General features: G+C 35.1%; 1 protein-coding gene across 4 annotated transcripts in view; it reads right to left on the reverse strand.

Moving 5' to 3' along the window:
• Positions 1 to 20,514, reverse strand: part of Mindy3 (MINDY lysine 48 deubiquitinase 3) — a 56,647-nt gene that overhangs the window by 11,954 nt on the left and 24,179 nt on the right. For all 4 annotated transcript variants that reach the window (XR_007214045.1, XM_048367978.1, XM_048367980.1 and 1 more), the window contains 2 exons: positions 15,247 to 15,327; positions 5,014 to 5,086 (listed from right to left, as the gene is read on the reverse strand). Coding sequence is in view for 3 of the 4 variants with exons in the window: in XM_048367978.1 (XP_048223935.1) it covers positions 5,014 to 5,086; positions 15,247 to 15,327 (154 nt within the window). In the remaining variant the exon portion in view is untranslated. The remainder of the gene's footprint in view (positions 1 to 5,013; positions 5,087 to 15,246; positions 15,328 to 20,514) is intronic.

The following is a 20,514-nucleotide window of genomic DNA, read 5'->3' on the forward strand; positions in this document are numbered from 1 at the left end:
AAGAACTTGTTTGAAGGCAGTTATGAAAACACTCAAGCTTATATGAAAGATGGAAAATATTTATTTCACCTTGTTAAATCACTGTTACAAGACCAGAATTTCCAAACATAAGGAAGACTGTAGTAGGCCATCAGCAGCCAGGGCTAATTATGTGGATAAGTTCTTGTGTTTATGGGCTACTGTGTCTGTCTACTTGACATTTCATCATCCTTTGGGAGGCACAACAAAACTTCTCAGTTGGGCTCTACAAATGGCCACATTCATTGATCTAACTTCCAAACTTTATTTATTGACTGACTGATCTGATTGCTGGTCCTGAGGCTTGAACTCTGGGCCTGGGTGCTGTCCCTGAGCTTCTTTTACTCAAGGCTAATGCTCTACCATTTGAGCCACAGCACCACTTTCCAGCTTTTTCTGTGATCAACTTGAGACACAAGTGAGGATCAAACCGTAATCCTCATATCTCATCCTCCTGAGTAGCTAGGATTACAGTTATGAGCCACCAGTACTTGGCTTCCAAACCTTACATTTCACAGTTAATTTACAAAAATCCCTATGAAGTGCTTACCTGACTACAAAGCTCATATTCAAATAATGAACAAAGTATAGACTTTCTCACAGGTGAATGTGCAAGGCTTAGCCTTGTACTGACTCTCTTTGGGCTCTTAGAAGATATATTAGTTGTATGCCATTTTCTAATTTAGAATTCTTTACTAAACTGAATAATTATAAATGATACATCAAAGTAGTGTTCAAATTAAAATGTTAGTAGTATACCAAATGGGAAATTAGCAGCTCAAAATTTATTTTTGACCTCGTAAGTACACTCAACATCAACAGAAATAGCAAGTGCCTACATTCCTAAAGAATCTGAAAAGGCATTTAATCTATTTGCTCCTATAGAATTGGTGATCGCCAAATATGGATTCCAGTAAATTAAGAATTGCAGTTTGAAATAAACAACTTTACAAACTACAAGTGCCGCTTTATGGTAGCACCTGTAAAAGATATTGGTAGTGTAGGTATGCTTGATTTCCAAGTGGAGTATCCTGAATCTAGTCTTGGTTCTTATAGTAACTCAAGCTGCCACAAAGTTTTCTTAGAAAGCAATGATGATAATGCTTGTTTCCTACATGGCACGGTTTTAACAGACTGCATTTTAACAATTATTTCCATGCAAATATCATCATCATTTTTAGATATGTTCCCACTTCTAGAACAGGCTTATGTTTTGAAAGATCAATACTAAGGCACCTGGTTAGAAGGTAGAAGATGAGTCAATAGGGTCAGAGACAGTGCTGGGTATATATGCTGGTTAGCTGGCCTGCACAAGTTTGTAATTTTAATTCATGTGTCTAAGGCATAGAGTGAAAAATACTAACTCATGTCTGCCCAACTGTCAAGATTCCTGAGTAGCCATCAGTGGTGGGAGCTAAGGTATGGTGTAGTGTAGGGAATGAGAAAAAGATTTTTAAAAACCTATTTTTTTTATCTTCTCTCTAGATCAGTCATTCTGCAAGTATTAGGATGAGGGTGACATAGGTTGGCTGTCCCCACACCAGTCTTTGCTACTCAGAGGCTTGTAAGAGTCACTTGTATATTAAGGCTCTGAGATGCATGCTATGTTTGTGGGAAAAAAAATCATATCAGTAGATGAGCAAAATTAGTTTGTAAGTGACTGAAAAGTAAAAATGAAAAATAAGTTCAGTTTCATCCTCATACTTCTTACAGCTATGCCACAAAGTGCTATTCAATGAGAAATTAAATTTTGTCTTTATGACAAGTCTTAAGTTATGTCTATATAGAACTATCTCTTCTGAAATAGGTGAACAAGTTTTGTTTGCTTTTATTTTCCTTTTTTTGGCACCAGTCCATGGCCTGGGCACTGTCCCTGGAGTTTTTGTGTTCACGGTTAGCACTACAACACTTGAGCCACAACTCCACTTCCAGCTTTTTGATGGTTAATATGAACTAAGACTCTCATGGACTTTCCTGGCCACGCTTGCTTCAAACTGGAACCCTCAGACCTCAGTCTCTTGAGTAGCTAGGATTGCAAAAGCGAGCCATTGGCACCAGCATCCTTTGCTTTAATCATTCATTTTATAGTTGCTAAGTTGATAGACTTATACAAGTTTGCTCATAAAATATAGTTATTTTCTTTCTGTAAAAGAAACACAGCAAATCTGTTTTCATATCGCCATCTCTCAGGTTCCAACTCAAATACTGATGATTAGAAATTGTGATTTAGTACTGATAATATAAGACATTCTAATTTTCCTGGGTAAATTAGCAAAAGAAAATCTATACATCATTGATTCAAACAGCTAAAAAAAAAGCATATATGTATTACACAAGTCTCTTATGACAAATGTCTACTTTAAAAGCTTTAGTTTCAGTGTCTTCGATTATTGCTTCCTAAGATTTTCTAAACATCTCCTTTTTGAACAAACTGATTCACTCACTGTTTCAATTTTGGGTCTAGAAATTTCACCAAGCATAAGACTATATAAAAAAAGCTTACAAAGTTCTATTTGTGGTTTTGGAATACTTAGGGTTGTTATACTGAGACAAGAGTCTTGTGATACCTCTGAATCATTTCAAATCAAAACAAAAGTCTGTATTCTGAAAACTTGTCCAGAAACTCTGGGGAAATACCCACTTTATCCATCATGCCACTCTGTACTTCATGCTACTACTCATTCTATTCTGCAAGGAATGTATCTCTCACAATATAACTAATATCAGCAAAGGGTAAATGTCCCCACATATACCCTAAAACAGGCATTGATATGTGGATATATAAGGTGGTATTCTCTATTATGATGTGATTTTTTAAAAAATATGTGATGTGATATTTATTATTTATAAAACAAAGACATCTAAAAGGGTGTTACATATAAACAGAAAACCAATATGTGCCTTAAATAAATCTTTCATAAGGTATACCATAGGAAGCAGTTCTAACTCATTCTCTATAATGTTTCTTTTTTTTTTTCTCAAATTTTTATTATCAAACTGATGTACAGAGAGGTTACAGTATCATACGTTGGGCATTGGATACATTTCTTGTACTGTTTGTTGCCTTGTCCCTATAATGTTTCTTTAAAATAAAAAAAAAAAATCCTTCCCCCATCACTTCACTTTGGTCAATATCTTTCCTGCTTCCTGTTTTTCTATTCAGAGCTTTTCCCTGTTTCACGTAGGCATTTCCAGCTCATGTTCATAGATTTATCACCTTTTCTTCTTTTAGTTTCCATCCACCAGTGGGGTCTTTTTCTTAAGTCTTCATTACTAATGTTCAACTTAACCTTTCTTTGAACCTTGTATTGTACTTTAAATTTTATGGTAAATTTGACTTTATTTAAAATTACTACATCTAAAACCATGTTTTGTTAAGTTTGACACTTCCCTCAACATATATTAAAAACATTTAGGGTCAATAATTATTCATTTCCCATCTTCTCCCTCAAAGAATTCAAAGTAGTAAGAGAGGTTATAGGCTGCCACCTTTTAGAACTTAATACAGTGTGGGTGTTTGCTTACTCTAAGGCTGATATCAGTAGTGTGAAAATGTGAGGATGTAAGTCTTTACTTTTTATCTAAGGAATCAGAGTGAAACATTACCAAATGTTTAAATCCATTATTAATTCCATTATGTTTTGTAAGTTAAGAAAAGATAATAACAAAGGAAAGATGACAACTCAATCAGACCCATAAGAAGACAACTCCAGGTTATAAAGACCTACTCAGACTATAAAGTGCCACTGAGAAACACTATTTCTATAACACTATTGATTTAACATGTATGATGAGTCTAAGAAATATATTTAGCTATTCTCCTTTGACAGCTAAGAAAACAAATTCATAAAACAAAGACAACTACGTAAGCTGCTAATAAGTGGGATGAGGACAGATGTAATCCTAGAATCTGCATGATTCACATTTTCAGGGGAAAGGAGCAGACCACAATAGTAAAACGGTTTAGAGGAAGGTGTACTCACAAAGAACAATTTACTCCAAAGCTGATGAGGACTTTCTGGTTCTTCAGAGGTAATTTAGAATGGAATGGAAGACATTGCTTTAGAAGTTGGCAGTGAAGCAGTGTTAAGTGTTACCTAAGCCCATGGACACAGACGTGATCTAGCTCACCAAGCTTATAGGGACCCAACAGCCATTTCAATGATTTTTGTTGTTGTTGGTCATGGGGGTTGAACTCAGGGTCTGGATGCTGTCCCTGAGATTTTTCTTTCCCTTAAGGCTAGTGTTGTACCACCCTGAGCCATAGTGCCACTTCCAGTTTTCTGGCAGTTTATTGGAGATAAGAGTCTTATGGACTTTGCTGCCAGGGGTGGCATCGAACTGTGATCCTCAAGATCTCAGACTCCTGAGTAGCTAGGATTATAGGTATGAGCGACCAGCACCTAGCTAGTTCAATGATCTAAATTAAATGTGAACTTTTCAAAGCTATAGATAGGCGTGGCTTCAAAGGAGTACAATAAAGCTGATATTCTTCCATATCCTTATCCTAGCCTAATCACATGGAAATATCCTTCATCTCTTTACTATTCAATATTCACTTGGCTAAGTGAAGGAACAGAATATTAGACATTTCTAAAGCAATGCTGGGGTTTTAACTCAGGGTCTCATGCCTGTTAGGTAGGGACTCTACCTGAGTCCTATTTCACAATTTGATTCTTGACCTCTGACATCTATTATCAAACAGGGAAAATACCACCTTCTGGAGGAACTCTTTGTAAAGTAGCCCTAACTCAAGATTCTAAGAAAGAAATACCTTATTAAATATCAAAGAGCCTGATTAACACTTAAGGTGTTCTTTGTTGGGGAGGGGGTAGGGGGGAGTTCCCTTCCTACTTATATTATTTCCTTGAAAAAATTTTAAGAAATGCAATCTACATTCTATTCAACAATATAGTTAAATTTTCTGAATAAAACATAGGGATCAATATATTCTAATATATAGAGATAAATAGTTAATTAAAAATAATCTTTTACCTTCTGGATCATAAGTTTGAAAAATTCTCCTAGCTTGTTCTGAAGGAGCCTCAGGGGCAACTAAAGCCATGTCCTGGAAAGATAAAATGCATGCTGTCAACCAGCTACAGATAGATGACTTTAGAAACAAAACACAGGAGGGTGTATGATATCATGTGGGCACAGAAGACTGAGTTGCATCTGTATCAGAAGGGTGTGACCAGGGAAGTCATAAGTCTAGGTGTTAACTTTACATCTGAAAAATGAGAATACTTCAATTACCAGAGGTCACTGTAAAAATTACAAGTGAAGTTTTATACTGACACTTGAAAAGCTTAACATTACATAGGTAATTACTATAAAAATGCAATGCATAAAAACAAATGATTTATACATTTATTTTATATTACTGGATACATAAAAAGTAATATAGCTTAAAATATATTCTGGCTTTAGAACAGGTTTTCAAAACTAAAATACTGGATTTTTTTTTACCAAGAAATAATAATATGGCTACACATATGAAAATATCATCACTTCAGTAGGCACAACTCGGGGCATGATTTCACTGGTAGTGTCTGAGATATTAAGTTTAACTCCTGAAAAAAGTATCATCTCAGTAAGCATGTCTAGAATTTTAAGTCTTCTAAACTCAAAGAAATATCTGAAGGCAGAATTTCTTTTCCTAATTTATCATGGAGAGCATTACTTTTCATTCAAATTCTAAAACACAATTAAATGTCATCTTTTCTTTTTTTTTTTTTTATAAAGCAAGGTGTATTTCTCATATCCTGTAGTCATTACAAAATCCTGTCTGCCTGTTTGAAATTCCTAGGCCTTCTGTATTTGGACGGGCATCTCTTTGTCTTCAGTTTCTAGTGTCACTGTTGTTAATTTTTACTGCAGAGGTCTTCCATTTCTAGTTTAGTTTATTCTTCATTTTAATTTTTGTGAGGCTATTAAGAATGGAATTTTTCCTCATTTCTTTATCAGCTTATTATTATTGGTATCTTGATATGCTACTGAATTTTAAGTGTTGATTTTGTATCCTGGTACTTGGCCAAAAATCTATCACAGATGTAAGAGTTTGGGTGGTGGTTTTGAAATTCTTTAAGGATAGGCAGTGTGCTGAGAAAGGCCACAGACTAGAACACATTTGCTGTTCTAGTGGTTAAAGGGTTAATGACCCAAATGTATAAGAACCTCAAATATTAAAAAATAAAACCTGACTAAAAAAATGATCAAGATACCCTAGTAGTTATTTCTCAAAAAACATACAATGGCAAAAAGGTACATAAAAAAATCTCAACATTATAAATTATTTAGGAATTCACAAAGCAAAGCCACAATCATACCCATCAGAATAGGTTTTATCAAAAGACAAAGGGTTAACAAGTGTTAGGAAGGAAGGAGAATTAAAGGTAGTCTTCGTATACTGTTGGGAATGAATATAAATTAGTCCTACAATGAAGGTAAAGTGAAGGGAAATTCTTAGTCTGGGATCAAGCTAGGCATCAATGGCTCACACCTGTAATCCTAGTTACTCAGGAGGCTGAGATCTGAGGATTGCAGTTTGAAGCCAGCCTGAGAAGGAAAGTCCATGAGACGCTTATCTCTAATAAACTATTATTTTTTTAAAGAGAAAAAAAATGCCAGAAGGAGAGCTGTGGTGCAAGTGGCAGAGCCTTGAGCAAAAAGAAGGCCAGCACCGGCACCAGGACTGGAACAAAACAACAACAATTTGGGATCAAACGACGTCTGAACTCCCATATCCAATACAGTACAATTCATGATAGTCAAGTTATGAAATCAAGCTAAATATCCCTCTTGAAGTGAATGGAGAAAGAAAATGTGGTATACACAGACAATGGGATACTACTCAGTCTTAGAAATGAAGAACATCCTGTCATTTGCAACAACATGGGTAAAGCTGAAGAACAATATGCTAAGTGAAATCAGGCACTGAAAGACAAATGTTCTTGTTCTCATTTATATGTGAAATATAAAACCATCAAACGCAGAGAGTCAGAGCAGGACTGTAGTTATGGAGGCCAGGATAGGGTGGATTCTCCATTGAATAGAATTCTGATTTTGCTCTGCAAATATTGAATAAAGTTATTAACATTACTATTTTATAATCCAAAGGCAAAGTATTTCCATGAGTTATTGTAACTCCTATTTTTATCTTACTATATGTAAAAGAAGCTAATTATAAAAGATGAAATAAAATAGACCTATTATGTCACAACTATGTAAGTATGGAGAATATACAGGTAGGACTGAACAGAGGTAGAAAGGAGTCTATCCCCTTAAGAGGTTCTATTTCAGAGACTACCATAGAAATTCCATACTGTAACTGTCTACACACCTATAGTTTATTTCTTTTATCTTTAATACCACACCAAGCCTATTAAGTAGTAGAGAATGATTTACATTATGATCGTAAATGCATGAAGTGATTAAAGAGAAAAATATATTAGTGCTTATTAGTATTAAAAATAAAAGTACAAATAAACATTATTTCACACTTCCTGCACAAGTATTAATTTATAATTAAGCAATCAAGATTCCAATGATTCTACTTATTCAAGTCAACAAGATTACTTGTACATTCATCATCCTTAGTTGTATTATTTCCATGAAAATTTCGATAGGTACAGCATATGAAACTTTCTTGGATACCACATAAGCGCACAATATTTAAACCCTGCTTTAGTACTTAAGCTCAGACTCACCATCAAATTTATCTATATTCTTAAGGCAATTAGATACATTAGTCTGATATTCTCAGGTGTGGTGGTTACAGGAATATTAAATAATTTATTTTCAGCCAAATTATAGCCAGATTACAGGGACTGCTGAGCAATATAGCTTTAAAAATATCTAGCCTCACCCATCTTTAGCTAATTAGCAAAGTGCTATAGAAGGAAACAAAACCAACAAGCTGCAATGGGACTATCTAATAACGTACATTCATGAATCAAGTATCTCTTACATGTACTCTGTGTTATCACTATAATCATTCACTAATCACCATAAACCCATTAAAATGTTGTAATATTAGCTATCCTTCTAAACATGTTCTGAAATGTGAAACCTATGTTGGGGTAGTCATTAATTCATTACTGAGAAGGTTTTTAATTTTATTCATTATACCTTCCATCATTATCAAGATCATCAGCTATCATGAATAATCAAAAACTCTCCAAGAACCTTAAGTTCAGGAATGATTGCACACATAAGTACTATTTTACAGTGCTAGGAAGAGCCCCCCCCCAAAAAAAAACCAACACCAACCCCCCAAAAATCAACAGGGGCACACTTTATTCCGATCAGATTTCACTTTAAAATCACTCCATTCTCTGTTTTATACAGAGTCTGTCCACTAGCTCTGCTTTACAGGGAATTAGGGAAGTATTAAGAAATAGACCTTATCAAATGCTCTCAATGTAAATCTTTATACTTATGGCAGCTCCCTATTTTCTCATTTTTTCCATTCTTTTCCAAACAATGTACAAAGGCCTCAGGCTGGCTCCCCTATCTATACAGCAGCTCACTGCTAAAGTAGCAGTGATTTGTCCTATACGAGCCAATGCACTAGGGGAGAAAACAATCTTCTAAGGTTCTTTCCTCAGAAAAATATAAGCTCAAAAATGTACAACTGGAAATACGGTAATAGGATAAAATGCCTTGGATGGATATGAGCTAAAGAGTGGTTTATTAATGATAGGGCTTTTCATGAATTTACTTTTCACTCACACCTTACTCATGTTTAGCCTTCCACATCAAGACTCATAATGGAAAGATGACTTTGGAAGACATGTAGTTAACTCAAATTGCTATGCTATCTGACTCCCAGGCTTTTCTTCCATTTTACTTTCTTAGCACAACTAGAAATGGTTTATATAGTAAACTAGTTACTATTTCCCAAATACAACGTCTACATATCACATCTTTTTTTATTGGTTTCCCTTTTCCCCAACCCTGTAACACAACTCATTTTAAACTTCTGTGAACCGAATCATGACTTTTCACTCGTCAATTCTCCTGTGCCAACCTCTCCCCTCTCTAGTCTCTACTTTTTAGCAGAATGATTAATTTCCTGTTTTTCTAAGAGAAGGAAGTAGTTGAAATCATAGCTCAGGAATCGCAAGAGTGAGGTTTGAATCCTGTTCTTTGTACTTACTAGTTTAAAGATGTTGTCATTGGCCACAAATAGTAAAATATAGAAGAAAGTGGCATTTATCTCACAGGATTACTTTGCAAATTAAATGAGGAATGAATGTAAGACACTTAATGGTACATTATGCTCAGAAAATTATGACTATATTTTAATTATTGATGTTTATTAATATATTTCAACAGTATTTATTACAATGTCAAATATTTGCTAAATGGGTACTGTAGGTAAACAGATCAATCAGGTACTGTCACTAAGAAGTCAAGAACAGTAACAAGAAGTAGAGGAAATCAGCAGTGTAAAAAATGTCAACTGCAGACCATGATGCCTAGTGGGATTTTTATAAACCATGAATGCATAATAAGCATATTTGAGACAGTACATGCACAGGTACACACACACCAGCAGTCAAACTTATTAACACTGCAATGTATTAATACCTCTAAGTGCTACCACTGAGGGTTTATTTTCTTTAAACAATGACTTCGATTGTACTGTAAAGGAAAGGAAATGTACCAGGTGCCGGTGGCTCATGCCTGTAATTCTAGCTACTCTGAAGGCTGATCTGAGGATTGTGGTTCAAAGCTAGCCTAGACAGGAAAGTTCTCGAGACTCTCATCTCCAATTAATCACAGAAAATACTGAAGTGATGCTGTGGCTCAAGTGGCAGACCCCTAGTTTTGATCAAAAGAAGCTCAGGGATAGAGCCTAGGGCCGAAGTTCAAACCCCAGGACTGGCAAAAATAAACAAACAAACAAACAAATAAATAACCTCACTGACATGACTGAAAAACAACAACCAAACACCAAAAAACTCAGAATACAAAGCACAGTTATACAAATATAGCTTCATGAGCAGATATAAGATTGTAAAAGGAAAACAAGAAGCAATACGTTGCCTTTAAAGAGGCAAGAATATTTACATATGTTTTGAAAGATTTTGCTTAAGAATAATTAAGCACAAAAAGTTACAAACATTAGTATAACCCCAATCACTGACAACAATTAGCCCAAAGTGTGTTAAGCAGGTAGGAAAGTTTGTGTCTAAAAGGCCATTTTTAATATTGAAATAATTGAAAATGGTTTGTATAGACCTCTACCCAAACTTTCCAAGTATTTCACATAAGATTACCTCAGTTATCTTTTCTTTTGTTATTCTTATTTTAGAAGATATGTGTGAAGTCATACAAGTTATGATTTATTAATCTCTGAAATTCATTTATTCTGTGTAGTAGATAAGGCATGAAATCTAAGTGTATACACAAACTCTAAAATTACTGTAAGACAGATGTGATCACTAAACTACATTAATATGTGAGAAAACTGCTTTACAATACCTAACTATGAAGTGATTACTTAAAATTCCATTGAGTTTTAGCCAATAATTAAAGATGCAGAAAGGTGAATTTTCTTATAACAGTAAACAATAAAGGCTACAAAAGATCATTGTACTAGTCTGTAAAACTTCTGATAATATGTAGAGAAAAGCACAATTGTTAAAACAGAACTGTGCAGTTTTCAAGCATGTAACAGAAGGCATCTACCATCGAACTGGAGCCGTGTTCCTGATGTTACACCAGGTAACACACAAAGCATTTGCTCTACAGAGCCAACTGTGCCCCAGACTCCGGGTAACAGACACCTAACAGTGAGATGCCTTGTTTCTTCTTCTCATTAAATTCTGTGTCTTTTTTATAAAAATATAAAAAAAACACAAAAGTGTTTAGATCCTAATGTGTTTTCATGTGTTCCTACGAGAACACTTTATCATTGAAAAGGTCAAAGATGATGCTAGACACACATTGTGTCTTTTATAACCACAACTAGAGGATGAAAAAGGGATGGAAAACTCATCCCACTTCAAAAGGAAGTCTGAAATGGATTACCAAGGAAATTAGTCACTGATCTTTAGAAGATGAAACTAGATGCCACAAAGCCAGGTTCCATTGATTTCTGTATGGGATCAACAGCTGTCACCCCTCACTGAGACTCAAATACATGGTCACAGCAAAAGACAAATGTGTCCGCTATTTTATATAGATATATATGTTATGAAAGTATAAATCAATTATACATATATATATACATTCATAACATGTGATTTTATATAGCTTTATCATTTTATAATATATGGTTTCTCAAGACCCATCTATGCCCAGGGCATGTTGCTTCTCAATATACAATCTAAATGTTTTATTCTGCTATAACTCAGATAAGCTGCCTGGAGATTTCTCCACTCAACCTAGGGAGAATTAAGTTTCTTTCTTTGAAGAAGTCCATTTAGTTACTGAATTTCACCTTGACCAGAGCTTCTCTTTAGAAGGTTCTGTGGGAATTTTGCTGCTTGCTGACTTTGGAGTTCCTACTAGGTTCCTGCAGTTAGGTTCTGTGATGTTTTCCCCTAATCGTAACTATGAAATTCCCATCGACACTGGATGCCTTGTGTGCATTTCTCAACACCTAGGGTACTGTGTGAAAGAATACAATGCAAGTTTTGTTGTTTTACAGTCTGATGTTTAGTTCAGATGATGCATAAAAGATGGCATAAGTTAAATAAAAGAAATCTTTGGAAAAAATAGCTCATAAAAAGTTAGAAATCTCTAATAAAGGATCAACCTGAAATTTTACCATCTACTCATGAAAGTAATTATTAAATTTATTCTTACTACTGATTTTCAACTTAAACTGATTTGTGAAAAATCTCTTCCAATCTCATAAATGTACTTAAGGATTAAAAATTTTCAGAAAGAATGCTACAATAAGATTGAAAAGCTAAGCTCTAGGCCACTGGACATCTCAAATATGAAGTGATAATGATTATGGAAATGGTTGAGCACACGAGTGAACTCTTAAAAAAAATCCAAACACAGTTAAAAGGTTATTTCACTGAAAAGCCATTTTTTTCTTACCTATCCTCAAATCATGAAAGTAAATAGAAAATATGACTTACATAGAAAAGATGATCTATGAATGAAACCCATGGGGAGGGATAGGAGGGAGAAACTGGGGGAAGGAAGGGATGATGACATTTTCCAAAAAAAGAAATGTACTCATTACCTGACTTAGGAAATGGTGGCCCCTCTGTGCAACACCTTAATAATAACAATAAAATTACTTAAAAAAAAGAAAATTTGATACGCTCATTTATAAATATTCATCACAACTGTTTTATAGAATATTGGTGTTAGTGTGTTACTATAGGATGTAATTGTATTAAGAACTATTCCTTATAAGCTCAGGGATTGCATTAATTTATTTCCTATTGCTGTATTGAGGTTGGGAATTGACAAAAGGGTTGGTTTGGTTCACAGTTTTGAATCAAAAGTCCAGGATTAGATATAGAATGGGAAAAGAAACTGCTGTATGCTAACACTTTTGCATCAAGTGATGTGGCCTCAACTTATTATGACCTCCCCATTCCTTTTTTTTTTTTTTTAAACCAGGGTTTAGCTCAGGGCCTCATGCTTGCTTGCCCAGCTGGTTATCTACCACTTGGAAATAGAGTTTGGATCAATGGATTATGACTGCTCTTGCTAGTGCTAAATTTCAACAAAAAAATAAACAGTATTTATATGAAGGACCACACAGAATGTCAAAGCAGCCACAGTCTAGTTCTCTACCTACCTGTCTTTCATCTCCAGCTCCACTTTCATGAGAAATGTGAGTAGTGAATAACCTGTTTTAATCATGAGTGAGTAGATTTACCAATAGCAAAACTCCTAAGTATATAACTTTCTAAGGCACTGAGATAATCATTAGCAACATGTATTACATTAGACATTTCTATGCCTCATCTAACAAGTCCAACACTTCATCATGTCCTGACATTTCACTTTAGGAATCAACCTTTCATATTCATGTACTTTCCTGGTCCAAATTATACTTTCTGCTTACCTGAAATATGACAAAAGTCTTGTTATTTAGCTATATTTCCTAGATTATCCTACATGTTGTTTTCCACAATTAGCCAGAGTGATCCTTCAAAATTTATTATAATTACTTTCAATCTTCACCAAGCCTACTGGCCCTAGTGTTCTTAGGATAAAGAGCAACACAGTGGTCCTACTTTCATAGCCTTACCTCATACCTTGTCCTTAATTCTAGGATCTCCCACTCTTTTGTTTTAGTTTCTTCTCACCATCGACCCTACCTAGGCGTTTGTCCCTTCCACTTGCCATGTAGCAAATGCTCTCCTCTCAGCCCTCCTCCAGTTTTACCATACTAATGCCTCTTCAGTGCTCATTTTAGATACTGACTGTCCAAGGAAACATTCCAAATTTTCAAATCTAAGCTAAATTAAAGCTTTGCTGGCACCCATAACACTTGTAATTTTGTCTGATAGTCTGAGCCATGCCTCTCTCCAAATAGAATGAATGTCTCATCTAACTTTGCTCACCACTGCATTCCCAACATGTGACACAAGGCCACTCACAAACTATGTCCTGTCAACATGGATTTCATAAGTGGCACATGAATAAATGAAGACTTGGGCAACCTTATCAATTCAGTGCATGAAGAATTCCATTGCTTTTCACAGGCATTTCACAACACTAAATAACAGGTTGTCTAGAAAAATTTGAACATTGCTTTTATAACTCAACTGTAACTAAACCAAAGAAGCCAGCACAAGAAATACATATCCAGTTTTATGGAACAATCTTGTATTTTTATAGAAACTATAAAAATAGTTTTGTAGTTTATTTATAAAAAGCTGGCAAAGAAAACAATGTTGTCTGTTTCAGGCTATGGAACACAATCAAATAAAAGAATTCACCAAACCAACTAATCACAACTCAAAAGAAAATGACAAAAAAAACCCCCAACAAAACACAACAAACCCCACAGCCAAAAGTGTTGCTTAAGTAGAAATATTAAAGAATAACCACATAATGAGTGGATCTTGTCACAATTCCAAGGACAGCAAAACATCTAGTGGTTTCTACATGGTAAAACACAGCCATACTACTTTATATTTAAAAGCATCTAAAGTTGGACCTAATAAATGTTGCTATCACTCTGATTTACTATGTACATATTTTCTGGTTTTTTTATTTTAAAGGGAAGAAAATCTATCTGATCTCAAAGAAAAAAAACTTTATCTACAAATCTGTTTACCAGTCCCATGTGTAAACAATCCAAATCTAGTTTCTGAAAAAGAAAGCAACTACATACTGTAGAAGTTTCAGAAGGAGTCATGAAGATGTGTTTGTCAAGGATTTCAAAATCACTGGAATTCAAGTGTGGAAAATTCATGCATAAGCTTTATCCATTCAATGAATGATTTCTCTACCCAGGGGGCTAGACTATCTAGGAGATCCTGAGAATGCAAGTTGTGTCTCAATACAATAATTAGTAGTGTCAAATTAAACATGTCTAAATATGCAATAACTTGACGCAAAAGATTTCTATGATTTGTAATAATCTAAAACTTCACCATTAAATCTCTATTAATCGTCCTATAAATATATACATTTCCTGCCATGTCTATCTGTAATTCCAGGGATAGAAAAAAATGAAGAGAGATTTCTTTTCTTGTGTGGTTTACGTGGCATAGACAAAGCTATGGTTTGCCAGGCTTATGCTTGTGTGGACTCTGTCTCTAATGAAACATTTCACTGCATTCGTCTGGGATCTATAATGAGATGAATGAGACATAGCCCTGTCTGTCCTAGACTAAGCATTTTTCCTACATTGGTGCACGCAAAACTCTATTTACTATTAGATTTTGAGTTATTTCCTAAGAAGATATAAACATTTTATATCCTTCCTAGATAAAGGCAAGTAAAAAATTAATTCAATTGTTTCTTAAAGACATAACACAAGTCATTTCTAAAAAAAGTCAAAAGCAAGAGCTCCAAAGTTGGAAAAGGTAGAAAAATTATAAATAAATCATGATAAGGCTCACTGAAATGAGTCCAAAATTGTAATATAATAGTGCTTTCAGTATTAATTTTTGGAATAATACATTCATTAGTGTTAATAGGTGATCCTTCACAAAAACAAAACTAAATATGGACTCGTAGTATTAATTTGCCCAATGTCATAGTCTAAAAACAGTTCTGCTATAAGCATACCTTGGCAAAAAATACGGTGAGGTGAGTTTCACTGCCAACAATCCAAATAGGGAATTTTGGAGATTTCAAGTAAGAACCAACCTAGAACAAATATATCAAAATAAAACAAATGAAAATGTACAGTGCCTGTCAAATATATGCCCACAATTATTTGAAGCATAACCTATATATAGTATAACCTATATAACCCATATATACCTAGTTCAAATTTAAATGTAATAATGTACTGTGAGAATGCCTTAGCTATTAAGGTCAAATGGTGAGTGTGTGTAAAGGAAAGATCTCTATGCATTTATTTTGCCTTTACATTAGAACAATAATACAAGTTCAACACAGCAAGATGTAACTAGCTTAGTCCTAAGGCTCATTCTCAAGTTTTCTTAAAGTTCTTAGATAGAATAAGCATTTTTAGAATTTCAACTTAATTCCTCAAACCAAAGTCATTTACTTTATAACTTATAAGGAAAATAATTATACATTAACAAGTTTTATAAATACATGAAGGGAAAAAGACTTGAAAACTATGGAAAACAGTTTCCTCATTATGTTATCCATAATATGATTTCTCCAAAAAACATACAACCTAAAAGCATGTAAGGTTATAAAATTCTACAGTTTGACCTATCATGATATGTTATATCAAAGTACAATACAGTTTCTTTAATGTTTAAAAACCCATACTTGCATTTGCCTTCAAATTTACACAGCTACATGTCTATTAAAGTATCAAACCTTGAAAATGTCTCACAAGTAAAGAAGATATCTTTGGAGGGGGCAGTGTTGGGGTTTGAACTCATGTCCTCACTCTTGTTAAGTTGGTGGCTCTACCATTTGAGCTAAGCCTCCTGTCCTAGTTTTTGCTGGTTATTTTTGATATAGTGGCTCTCAGACTTTTCTGCCTGGGTTGGCCTTGAACCACTATTGTTCAGCTTGCAGTCTCCTGAGGAGTTAAGATTACAGATGTAGGCCAACAGCATGCACGTGATAAGACTTTATATGCTGAGGAATAAGTAAATGCAAAACTCCAGAAGTATTTTATATAATAAAAATAAGAAGGGACAAATATCGAAGTCATTTTGAAAAACAGATGAAGTGTCTCAAAAATTTACATGGAGTATTACTATATATATAACCAAGCAATTTTATTTTTCAGTATGCACCACTGAGGTAGGTAGGTAGGTAGGGCATAAATAAATACAAGGAAATTGGAATAACTTCCTCTAGAAATCAGTAACAAGAGAAGCCATAACATTCTAAGACACAGAGATAGAACAACTCACATTAGAATAATCAGTGGGTCTGAAGAAATAGGAGAGGAAATAAAGTTGCCAGAAACAAATAAGAATGAAAACACAAATATTAGCACTTTGGGTCACAACAAAGGCAGTGCTGCTGGAAAGTTTACAGTCATAAAAACCAACATTAAAAAATTAAGAAAAATTACAAATAATATGGTACACCTCAGTCTCTCAGAAAAACATGAACAAACCAAATCTAAAAGTAGTAGATGAAAATAAAAAGCAGAAAAATTTTGAAACCCCTCAGAATTATAGACTAGTTTTCCAGATGAAAATAGATGCACAAACTCTTGACAAAATTCTCATGAACTGAACTTGAGAAGACACTCCAAAGCTGATACATCACTGGGTTCATTCCAGGGATGAAAAGATGCAGCAAAGTAGGTAAATCAAGTAATATAATACAGCACACAAACAGAACCAAGGACCCCCCCCCAAAAAAAATCAAAACTAAAAAAAAAAAAATCACACAATCATTTCAGTAGATATTGTAATAAGAACAAAAAACAAAAACTTCTGAGAAAATTTAACACCCTTTCATGATAAAAGCCTTGAGGAAACCAGGAATAGAAAGAATATATCTCAACATATTTAAGGCAAAATACAATAAATGTGTATCATCCTAACTGGAAAAAATGGAAACCATTTCCTTTAAGGTCAGGAACAAGAACGTGTATTCTCCCCCATTATATTCAATATACTCCAAGAATTCTTAAAAATAAGGAAAAACAAGGAAATACAGGGGACAAATACAGGAGGGAGTCAACCCTGTTTGCAGATTATATGGTCCGGTAGTTTAAAGGAACCTAAAAGCTCTACGCAAAGTTCACAGAGACTCCATCTTCAAGTAATGAACAAAAAGCTGGATTGGAGGGGTGGCTCAAGTGTCTCTCATTTATGGAATCTACTCATTAAAAATATGAAGGACAGGAATGCAAAATAGGCCCTGTCTGGGGGTATCAAAAGGAGCAAGGAGGCAAAAAGAGAGGTAAGGATGTGGGTATAGTCTTTTGGTTGTTGTTGTTGGTTGTGGTTCTTAGGCCAGGGTCCTGTCCCCGAGCCTCATTGTGATTAAAGCTAGTGCTCTACCATTTGAGCCACAGTGCCACTTCTGGTTTTGAGTAGTTAACTGGAGATAACAGTCTCATACTTTTCTGCCTGGGCTGACTTTGAAATGCAATCCTCAGATCTCAGCCTCCTGAGTAGCTATGATTACAGGCATGAACTACTGGTACCCATCGCAGTCTTAAGTATTTTATACACAAAACTGAACAATGAAACCACCAAACTTGTTCTAAGAAGGGATGAGGAGGGGAAATAGAGGGGATGGGTTTAACTTGGATACAGTATATGCATGAATGGAGACATCTTGGAGAAGTCCCTGTGTACAACAGACAGATGCTAATTAAAGTTAAAAAGTTTATTTACTTAAAAATATGTTTACAAAAAGCATGCCTGTCCACAGGAGCATTATTCATAATAAAAAGCAGAAATAATCTGAACATCTGTCTATAGAATAATTGGATATATAAGAATAGCACATTATACAGAAGAGCATCATTTTATTGCAAATAGGATCAAAGTACTAATACATTTAAGACAAGGATGAACATTGAAAATATTGCTAAGTAAAAGAAGTCATACATATTACATGATTCCATTTACATAAAATATCCAGGAGTGACCAAGGCATAGCAACAGAAAGATGAACAGTGGTGGATGGGTGGGAAACAGAAATGAGAGTTAAAGTTATAGCTTCTTTGTAACCAGAGAAACACTCTGGAACTAGATAGGGATGGCTCCAGAATTATGAGCATATTAACATCTACTGAAGTCTATACTTTTAAGTGGCGACTTTTGTGATATATCAGTTACGTCTATCTTTGAAAAAATGCAGTCAAAAGTACCTGGAGCTGCATTCTTCTTTTTTGGGCTGTGTGTGCATGAACGGGAATTAACAGGGAGAACACTTCATTACTGAATATATAGAGTCAAAATGATATGTAAATGTTAATTTCATCTTTAAAAAATATGGGCTGGGGATATAGCCTAGTGGCAAGAGTGCCTGCCTCGGATACATGAGGCCCTAGGTTCGGTTCCCCAGCACCACATATACAGAAAACGGCCAGAAGCGGCGCTGTGGCTCAAGTGGCAGAGTGCTAGCCTTGAGCGGGAAGAAGCCAGGGACAGTGCTCAGGCCCTGAGTCCAAAGCCCAGGACTGGCCAAAAAAAAAAAAAAAAAAAATAACTTGCTAACCTATCAAAAACGGAGAAATGCTCAAATGTACAAAATTAACACAAGCGTAGTTATGTCTCTTAAGCCATTTCTCTAAGGATCTGGTGAAAAGTCAAAGCACAGAGAGCTTGAGAACTCAGACACAGATCAACACACTGTCGTGTAACATAATTTTCTCTTTTTAAAGTGCTTACTTGGCTTGGAGGCCTTGGCTAGAAGCTAGTCAGTTTCCTTTATAAAAGATATCTGATCAAATTCACATCTCAGTTACCTTCCTTACACACCAGGGATATCCTGATTCACTTGCTGTCAGGTACTAGATCATTATGGACCCTTCCATGCCCCAGAGTCCACTGACATTATCCAAACTAGACAGTTCACAAGGATAACCAGAAGCCTGGTTAACCCTCTCAAACTTGCCATATATAAGCTGCTCCAGCTTGCTGGCCTCCTGTCCCCTGATGTGGCCCTAAAACACCATGTCTAGAAGCTCTCTCTACCTTTTACTAAGTATCAGTACACTTTGTTGGGTGATTAAAAGAGCTTTTGAGTGTATATTCCTTTAGAGAAAACTGGTTATCACAGTCATTATTCTTATGAAATAATGTGAAAAAAGAGTAACTGAGCTATTGGCCAAGTCTTTCAAATACTTGCAACCCAAGGGGGAATTAGGCATCCATATCTAGGCAGATATAATATCAAGTACCAATAAGCACTGGTACTTGGTATTATATAGCAGGGCATGCATGGGAAAATGATAGGACACCGGTATGGCTACAGAACAGTAATAAAGAGAAATGCAACCAAAAGACAGGATCAAGATCCCAAGGCTCTTAGAGGCTATACGGTAGATACTTCAAAACATGCGATCTCTACCACCACCTAGACTCCGGGAACATGTGTGGGTGTATGTGCATGCATGCTCACTCCCTTCAGGACAGGTGGATGTGTGTGCTGAGGGGGAAGGATTTGAAGAAGGTTGGAGAAGGTTGCCAGCTGTCTTGGAGTAGCTTTGGGTTGTATAATTAAAATGAATGGAAACAAAGAAGTTGCTATTACTTACCCAAATTCTATTATTTATCCAAGTGAGGGCAGGATGAGCCCTATCTGATTATCATACTCACCTCACTCTAAGTGCTGTCATGAAGAAGAATGGCGTTTGTCAAACTAACACACACAAATGCACGTGTACATGCAGCAAGAGACCAAGACACTTTTCATTGCTTGGAAATAATCATTACCATTAGAACCACTACTATGGAAACACCATTCTAAAATTAAAAACAGAAATTTAGATCTACTCTTTCTTATCTCCAAGATTTTGACACTGAGTACAGATAATGATTTAAGCTTCATTTAAAACTACTTGAAAGACTCAATGTTTATCTCCAATTGCACAAAAAGGCAATTCAGTGTATAGCAATAAATGAAAGCTTCATAGAAGTTCCTAATCCTGGCACATGTGTGAAAAGAGTTTAATGTTGTAAAATGCTTGGGATTTTTTTTCTAGTATAAAATCATTTTTTCAGATGGAAAAGATAAAAGTCAGAATTTCAGGCATCTGGAAAATTCCCTTTCGTTGCCTGATAAAGTATTTCCAGTTGTTTTGGTGAGGCATACTCTTTGTTCATGAAGAAATGGTGTCTCACTTTTCCTCAGCCTACCCAATAATGTATTTATAATTAATAATAGATTGCTTTGGTTTATATATCTTCTAGATTCTACTCTATTCAT

Source organism: Perognathus longimembris, chromosome 18, assembly GCF_023159225.1.
Source record: "Perognathus longimembris pacificus isolate PPM17 chromosome 18, ASM2315922v1, whole genome shotgun sequence".
In the NCBI taxonomy this organism is placed as follows: domain Eukaryota; kingdom Metazoa; phylum Chordata; class Mammalia; order Rodentia; family Heteromyidae; genus Perognathus; species Perognathus longimembris.